The 8,530-nt window shown below is 34.5% G+C and overlaps 1 protein-coding gene across 1 annotated transcript in view; it reads right to left on the bottom strand.

Moving 5' to 3' along the window:
• Positions 1-8,429: 8,429 nt before the first annotated feature.
• The window catches only part of LOC111382733 (ABC transporter B family member 15-like), a 3,682-nt gene continuing 3,581 nt past the window's right edge, over positions 8,430-8,530 (bottom strand). Inside the window, exon 3 of the mRNA XM_023006772.1 lies at positions 8,430-8,435. Within this exon, the coding sequence (XP_022862540.1) occupies positions 8,430-8,435 (6 nt within the window). The remainder of the gene's footprint in view (positions 8,436-8,530) is intronic.

Raw genomic sequence — 8,530 nt, 5'->3', positions numbered from 1 at the left:
TGGGAAGAAAAATATATTTTAAAATATGAAGCTCAAACAAGGCTAAGCCCATGTTTCACTAACATTCTTTAATTTTATTTTATTTTCAAACTCAATTTCAACTTACATAAATCAAAATTTTTTCTTGCTTTTTAATCATATGTTTTTTAGTAAATCACTATTTCAAAATCTATGAACCCCAAAAATGAGGTTCAAAGAAACTCTGATTAGTGGCTGATGATTCGAAGTTCGTAGCTTCCTAGTTCAGACGATTACACAGCAAACAGTTCTGTCACACATTTAGGTTTTACTCATAGTAGTTGAGGAGTTGGTAGCTTGTTTCATTCAAGCAGCCTGACGTCGTTATAGTAGGAAGAAGTTGGAGGAGTCACTTCGAGAAGAGGAAAATCGATTGCAAGATGCATTAGCAAAAGGTGGTAGCAGCTCACCAAGTTTGGGTGCAACCATTTTTGTCTCGCGTTTCGCTACTAATGTCTTACGTGCTTTGCGGAGGAATAAGACAAACAAGTCGAGGATGCCGGAACGGATATCACTCGTCCTACTTCAGAAACTCGCTGAACCTGATTTCACAATTGAAGATGAATAAATTATACAATATATTAAGTTGTATTACTTTCAGTTACTTGCAAATAAGTTTGACTAGCAAATCAATACATATTACATGCTTGTATTTTGTTTACTTGATTATGCCCAAAGAATAACGCGGTAGTTGTAGCACAACTTTTGGACGAGGATATGAGTTCATTGTAGCAGTTCAGGCCATGGTTGTAGACAAGGCGACAGCTTTTTCGAACTGTGAAACAAAAGAGTGGGTGTGATGGATGATTCGACGGCGAGTAAACCTGTGATTGTCGAAATCTGGTGGTTGTGTATATAGTATAAGGGCAGTGCGGTGCTAGCAGTTGGGGGAAGACATCGGAGTGGAGTTTGGGAAGACATCGGAGTTGCTACAGTCCGATGTAGGTAAGATAGTGAAAGCAGCTGTGAAAATGAAAACCGAACTTTGAAACAGAGGAGTCAGGAGTGGGTGCAATGGATGATTTACGACTGAATTTGGTGGTTGTGTATATATTATAAGGGCAGTGTGGAGCCGGCACTAGGAGAAGACAACAAAGTCGCCACAGTCCAGTTTGTAGGTAAGATCGCTATGGCAACGAAAATCGAACGTAGAAGAAGAGATTTTCATATCTACTCCGGGAAGAAGAAAGAAAAAGCAAGGCAACAAATGAATATTCCAGAACCAAAACATACTCTGATATTTGATATTTCCAACGCTTCCCCCACCGAAAAAAAACAGTAGTTGAGTCGGGCCTAAAATTTGGCTTGAGCCGACCGAAATGGCTTGTGAACAGTAGATAGAGCACTGCTTCTTTTATATGTAGTTAGATATGTAATTTTAGGATGAATTAAATTTTGCAAAGTTATTTATTATTCTCACATTTAGTTTGCTTGAGTTAATTATGTTTTAAATTAATATATGGAATTTTTAGATAAGTTAAATTTTATGCATTTTGTAATGCTTATGAGAATATTTTGTTCATAATTATAACATGTTATTAAAATTTTGTTATTAAAATTACTCTTATATTGTGTTAATCATTTATGCATGAAAAAGATAATGTCTAGTGATCTATGTAGTTTTATTTAGTTAGGGATTGGTCACCACATATTTAATGAAATAAAATTATATATTAATTTTAGGATGACATAAAGAGTATATTTATTAAATTGTAAATAATTATACTTAATATAATAAATTTTATTCCATAGGAACTTTTCTTATATTTATATAATTAATAATTAGAATAACATATCAAATTATTTTCATAAATGCACCTAAATATGAATTAAGTGCTTAATTGGATAATTCTATCATAAGGAATAATAGAATATGCTTGAACTAAAAATTTAACCCACATGCAATTTTTATGTCATTATATTCAAGTTTAGCATGATTTATATTGGTAAAACATGCAATCTATTCAATTAAGCCTCAATTTTGACATAAACATTTTTAATATTAAGTAGCTTCACAACCTGTTAATTTCTCTAATATTCGTTGCGATATTCCCGAATTAAAGAATGATAACTATTAAGTATGAAAGGAGAGAATTCTTCTCTATTTATTGTGGATGGACATAGACTATACTATTAGGAAAGATGAACCACAAGAAATGGTCGGTACCAGCACTATAATAGGCATCACGCTTTGAGAGCGATCTAATCACCTTAGAATGATGTTCATAAAGACTAAAATGTTCGTTAGTCTACGTGGCTCTATCGATTAGCATGAAAAGGTCCAAGACTTGCTAAAGGCCATTAATGAACAATTCACACTTCAGATAAGGCATTAGCAAGCATCTTTGTCGTGAAGTTCTTATCCTTAAGGCTCACCAGATTATGGAGATGGGAAACATTACAGTTCAACTTAAAAACTTGAGGTTGAGATGTCTGAATCCTTTCTTATGTATTACATCCTGAAAACTCCTCCACAACAGTATGGACCTTTCAATACCTTGTACACCATACCTAAGAATAAATGATTAATCAGTGAACTAATGGCTATGCTTGTTCAAGAAAAAGAAAGGCTAGTGATGAAACATTTTCACCCATTGTTAAACAAGGAACCATTCACATTGTATTTTCTCTTGCTCTTGTTAAGAATTGGGATATTTGGCAACTTGAAGTGAAAAATGCTCTTTGAATTGTAGCTTATCTGAAACTGTTTTTGTTGCTCAACCACCATGTTTTTGGCATGATAGATTCCCTACACATATTTGAAAACTCAACAAGGCTCTCTATAGACTCAAACAAGCCTCTCGGGCTTGGTTTTCATAGTTCAACATACATATCAAAACTTATGAATTTTCACATACATTATTAGTTCATTTATCACAAAGGTAGTGGCATCCTTATCTGACTACTTTATGTAGATGATATAATCTTAATAAGATCAAATGTACCTTTGATTAACTATTTTATTGAAGTGTTATATCGAGAGTACGCTATAAAAGATCATGAATATCTTCATTACTTCTTAGGTGTACAGGTAAAAAAAGCATGGGTTATTGTGATCTCAAGAAAACTATGCTATAGAAATTTTACAGTCGAGCTGATATGGTTGTCTTTAAGCCTATTCAAACTCCTATGCCTGCCAAAAAAAATTGTTGTAACAGAGGACACTCTTTTCTTAGATCCCACCAAATTTCGAAGCCTAGTAGGCACCTTGCAATACTTAATGTTCACTCGCACTGACATTTCCTATACTATAAGCTATATTACCCAATTTATGCATTGTACACTCATTTTTAGATGATCAAGTCGATCCTGAGATATACTCAAGGTAGTTTATTGCTTTGTTTGCAAATTCAATCTAAATCCAGGCTATGGTTGTTTGCTTTTATAGCTGACTGGGGGTAGTTACTCACTACCAGGCTTTCTATTGTTATGTGATTCAAATTTTAGTGGGTATTGGAGTCTTAATTGAAATGGTCTTAAAGAGATCAAAATTATGGACCAGAAGAAACGTTGTTGCATTTTTGTTAGCCTGGCACTAGCTGGCCGCTTGAGTGGCACCAACATATTTTGAACAAAGATTTTTTGCTTGCTCAGCGCTCAAGAGGTGGGTTGTTGCTGCCTTATCGCTCGAGCGATAGGGTTATTTGGTCTAAGCCCATTTTAACGCATTTTGAACTCGTACTTGTCTTCAACTTGGTTTTTAAGGTTTTATATGTATAAGCCATGACTTGTATTATTCCCATAAAATTCATATTACATCTTAAGAGTTTTAGATCTTAGTTGAGAATATTAAGATCTTTTTGTAAAATAATTGCTATTGATTATAGTGGATTTTCTCCTTCTCTGCCCATGGTTTTTCCCATCTTAAGTTTCTACATAAATCTTGGTTTTCTCTATTTTATTATTGTCATAATTTTCTAGATAAATTCATAACAAGTGGAATTAGAGTGATTCTGATAATTTGTTTGTTTCTAATAAGTAGTATCAGAGAGAAGGATGACTACTCTGCATGGCAACGACGAAATGTGATATTCCATTATTGGATCAAAATACGAGATATACTTTATGGCAAGTGAAGATACGAGCAATTCTCACATAGATGGATTTGGAGGAAGCCTTGCTTGGCTTTGATAAGATACATTTAACCTAGACACGGGAAGAAAAGCAATGTAGGGATTGGAAAGCCAAATTCCAAATTCATCTACATCTATCAAATCAAATTTTTCTTGATGTTTTCAAGGAGAAGAGTACTGCTACGTTGTGGTTGAAGTTAGAGAAACTTTTTATGATAAAGAGTTTGACCAATAAGCTACACTTGAAGTAACGTTTGTATTCTCACAAGATGTCCGAAGGTGCTTTAATAGATGATCAATTAAATGTGTTCAAAGAAATCATGGTCAATTTAGAGAGGTTAATTATGATGAGGAGGGCTAGGCATTGATGTTGTTGTGCTCACTGTCACTATCATATATGACTTTAGAGGTACTATCCTCTATAGTCTGGATACTCTCAGTGTGGAGGAGGTCTATGATGCATTGCTATCTAAGGAGAAGATGATGCATCTTTCTGTAAGATATGGGAGTCAATTTGAAGGCCTGATCGTTCATGGGGGAAATTAGGATAAAAATCTTAGTAGAAATATGAGGGACATATGGAAATCTAGACATGCAGAAAAGGTGTATCATTAAGAATAAGGGACATATTATGGCTAATTGATAATCTCTGAAAAATAGGAATAGCAGTGCTGGTACTACTGAAAGGGGAAAGCAACCTGTTAACACAATGAAGGCTGATGTTATGGAAGATGGGCAAAGTGAATGAAAGCTTCTTATGATTTTTAATATGGATTCCAAACCTTGTGAGGAATAGTTTCTTAACTCTGCCTGTACTTTCCATATGTGTCCCAATAAGGATTAGTTTACGGATTAGTTTACAACATATAAAAGAGTTTCGAGAAGTGCAGTGATAACGAAAAACAACACGCCTTGTAAAATTGTTGGAGTTGGTCTAGTTAGAATCAGAATGTTTGATGGTGTTATTAGAACACCTACAAATGCTAAGCACGTTCGAAAATTGAAGCAAAATCTCATACTTTAGTCCACTTGACTCAAAGTGCCATAAATACACTGGCGAATGTAAAATTTTGAAGGTGAATCGGGGCACTCTTGTTATCATAAAGGGATAGAAAAACTCTACATAATTGTACATTTTGCAAAGTTTCATAGTTATAGGAGATACACTAGTCTCTACTTCTTCTTTGATTGATGAGGAAGTCATAAAACTTTGGCATATGCGACTTGGACATATAAGTAAGAATGGTATGACAGAGTTGAGTAGGAAGAGACATCTTGATGAGTAGAAGACTAGCAAAATAAAGTTTTGTACACATTGTATCTTTGAAAAAAAAAGGGTTATATTTACTATCGGAAGACATAACATGAGATAAACACTTGAATATATCCATTCAGATCTTAGAGGACCATCCAGGGTACATTCAAGATGAGGTGCATATTATCTTTTAACAGAGATTGATGATTTCTCCAACAAAGTTTGGGTATTCTTCTTGAAATGGAAGAGTGATATGTTTGGAACGTTCAAGAAATGGAAAACAACGATAGAAAAGTAGACTGGAAAGCAAATTAAGCACACCGATAATGGGCTAGATTTTTTTCCAATTGAATTCAATAACTTCTATAGGCTAAGGCATCTTGAGACACTTGACAGTTCTCAAAACTCCTCAACAGAATGGTGTGGTAGAATGGACGAATAGAACTTTAATGAAAAAGGTTTATTGTATGCTTTCAAATTCTGATCTCTCTAAGATTATTTGGGCTGAAGCTCCTGCTATAACTTATTTTTTAATTAATCGCTCACCCTCAATTGCCATTAAGAACAAGACACCTGAAGAGGTATGGCCTGAATAACATTCTTGCTATACTGATTTAAATATTTTTTAGGTATCCTGCTTATGCGTGTGTGGATAATGAGAAGTTGGAGCCTAGGTATATAATGTGTGTATTTCTTAGGTATAAATCGGATGTGAAGGGGTATAAATTGTAGTACCTTAAGACAAGAAATGTGGTGGTTAGTAGATATGTAGTATTTGATGAACTTGCTATGGTTCATGAATTACCTCATGGAGATTCTGATAAAAATGAGAAACAGAATCATTCAACTCAAATGGAGTTAGAAATTGATCCAAGAGAACAAATTGAAATTTTAAAAAGTCCACTACAAAACAGTATAGCTTAGAATCAACAGACAGTAATACTTTGCCTGTACCACTAGCAATACCACACTATTCATTTACTAAGGATAAACTTGATAGACAGATTAGACCTCCACAAAAGTATGGAGAAGCAGGCTTGGTAGCGTATGCTTTGAATATGGCCGAAGAAATTGATTCCACTGAGGAACCTGATACTTATACGAGGTAGTTAATTGCAGTGATTCTAACAGATGGTTGATTGTTATGCAGAAGGAAATAGAGTTATCGAATAAAAATTATCCTTGGGACTTGGTGAAACTACCTAAGTATAAAAGGGTTGATCGCTTCAAATGGATGTTCAAAAATAAAAAAGGAACATCATGAATTGAAGATACTAGGTATAAGGCTAGATTAGTAGCAAATGGCTATAGTCAGAATTCAAGTATTGACTTTACAGATGTGTTCTCACCGGTTGGAAAATATAGTTCAATTCGGGCTTTACTTAGGATAGTGGCAAAAAATGACTTGGAACTTGAACGATGGATGTCAAGATAACATTTTTGTATGGAGAACTTGAAGAGAACATTTACATGTAATAACCAAAGGGTTTCATAGTTTCTAGGAAAGAAGACTGTGTGCATGTTGAAGAAGTTTTTGTATAGACTAAAGCAGTTATCGAGGCAATAGTACAAAAGTAATTATAACAGCTGGGTGTACTTAAAAAATGAAGATGGTTGATTGATCACATATTTGCTATTACATATTGATGATGTGCTCATTGTAGCCAATGATAAAATGGAGGTCAAAAAGATGAAATTTCAACTTAGTAAGGAGATTAAGATGAAGAATTTGGGTACAGTAAAGAAAATTCTTGGTATGAAAATCTTGAGGGATAGAAAAGCTTACAGATTGGTTTTGAGTCAGAAGAGGTAAAAAGGCTGGCAGATTGGATTTAATCAAAAGGTCACAATGAGAAAGTGCTTCAAAGGTTCAATATGTTGAATGCAAAACTGACAGTACTCTCTTGGTTGCCTACTTTAAATTATCAATTGGATTGTGTCCTCAATCAGATGAAGACATTAATTATATGTCTCGAGTTTTTTATTCAAGTGCAGTTGGTTCACTAATGTATACTATGGTTTGTGCAAGACCCGATTTGGTACAGTAGTTAGTATAGTTAGTAGACACATGCCAAATCATAACTAGGAACATTGGAAAGCAGTGTGATGGATATTCAGATGCTTGAAGGGCTCAACTAATGCTTGCTTGCATTTTAGTTTATATACAGTTGGAGTCATTGTATATGTAAATTTAGATTATACAAGGGATCTTAATAGAAAAAGATCACTTACAGGGTATGTGTTTATCCTTGGAGGCTGTGCTATCAGCTAGAAAACTACTTTGCAAAATACAGTAGCATTGTCTACAATAGAGGCAGAATACATGGCCATTACAAAAGCATGTAAGGAGGCTATGTGGTTAAGGGGTTTGATTGGTGAAATTAATGAAGACTTGCAGATTTCTATAGTGTATTATGATAGTCAGAGTGCTATTTTTTTGACTAAGGATCAAATGTTCCATGAAACGACTAAGCATATTAATGGGAGGTATCATTTTGTGTGTGAAGTGATTGCTCTCATGATATTGTAATGAGCAATGTTAATACCAAGGATAATCCTATTGATATGATGACAAAAACTATTTTCCATTGCTAAGTTTGAGCATTGCTTGAATTTAGTTGGTATTTGTCATTGATTTAGTCCATTGAGGCTTGTTTGGAAAATGAGTAGTGTTTGCTTTGGAAATGTGTTTTTGAAATTCCTTGTATTAAAATTTGGTTCAAGGAGGAAATTTGTTGTAACGTAACCCAAAGTTTAGTAGGTATTGGAGTCCTAGTTGAAGTGGTCTTGCAGAGATCAAAATTATGGACAAGGAAAAAAGTCGCCGCATTTTCGCTAGCCTGATGCTAGCTGGCATCTCGAACGGCACCAATATTTTTTGAACAGATACTTTCGCCTATCTGGCACTCAAGCGGCGAGACTGTCGCCCCCTATTGTCCCTCTGTCATTCTAGTGACAGAGTTACCTGGCCCCATCCTTTTTGGCTTTTTAGACTCCTATATTATCTTCAACTTGGTTTCTAAGGTTTTATATATAAAGTACGACTTGTATTGTTCCCATAATATTCATACATCTTAAGAACTTTAAATCTTAGTTGAGAATATAGAGATCTTGTTTTAAACACAATTACTATTGATTATAATGGATTTCCTCCTCTACCCTGTGGTTTTTCCTGTCTTGGATT

The sequence above is a fragment of the Olea europaea genome, unplaced genomic scaffold (genome assembly GCF_002742605.1).
Source record: "Olea europaea var. sylvestris unplaced genomic scaffold, O_europaea_v1 scaffold2557, whole genome shotgun sequence".
Lineage (NCBI taxonomy): Eukaryota > Viridiplantae > Streptophyta > Magnoliopsida > Lamiales > Oleaceae > Olea > Olea europaea.
This window is presented reverse-complemented; position numbering and strand designations above follow the sequence as displayed.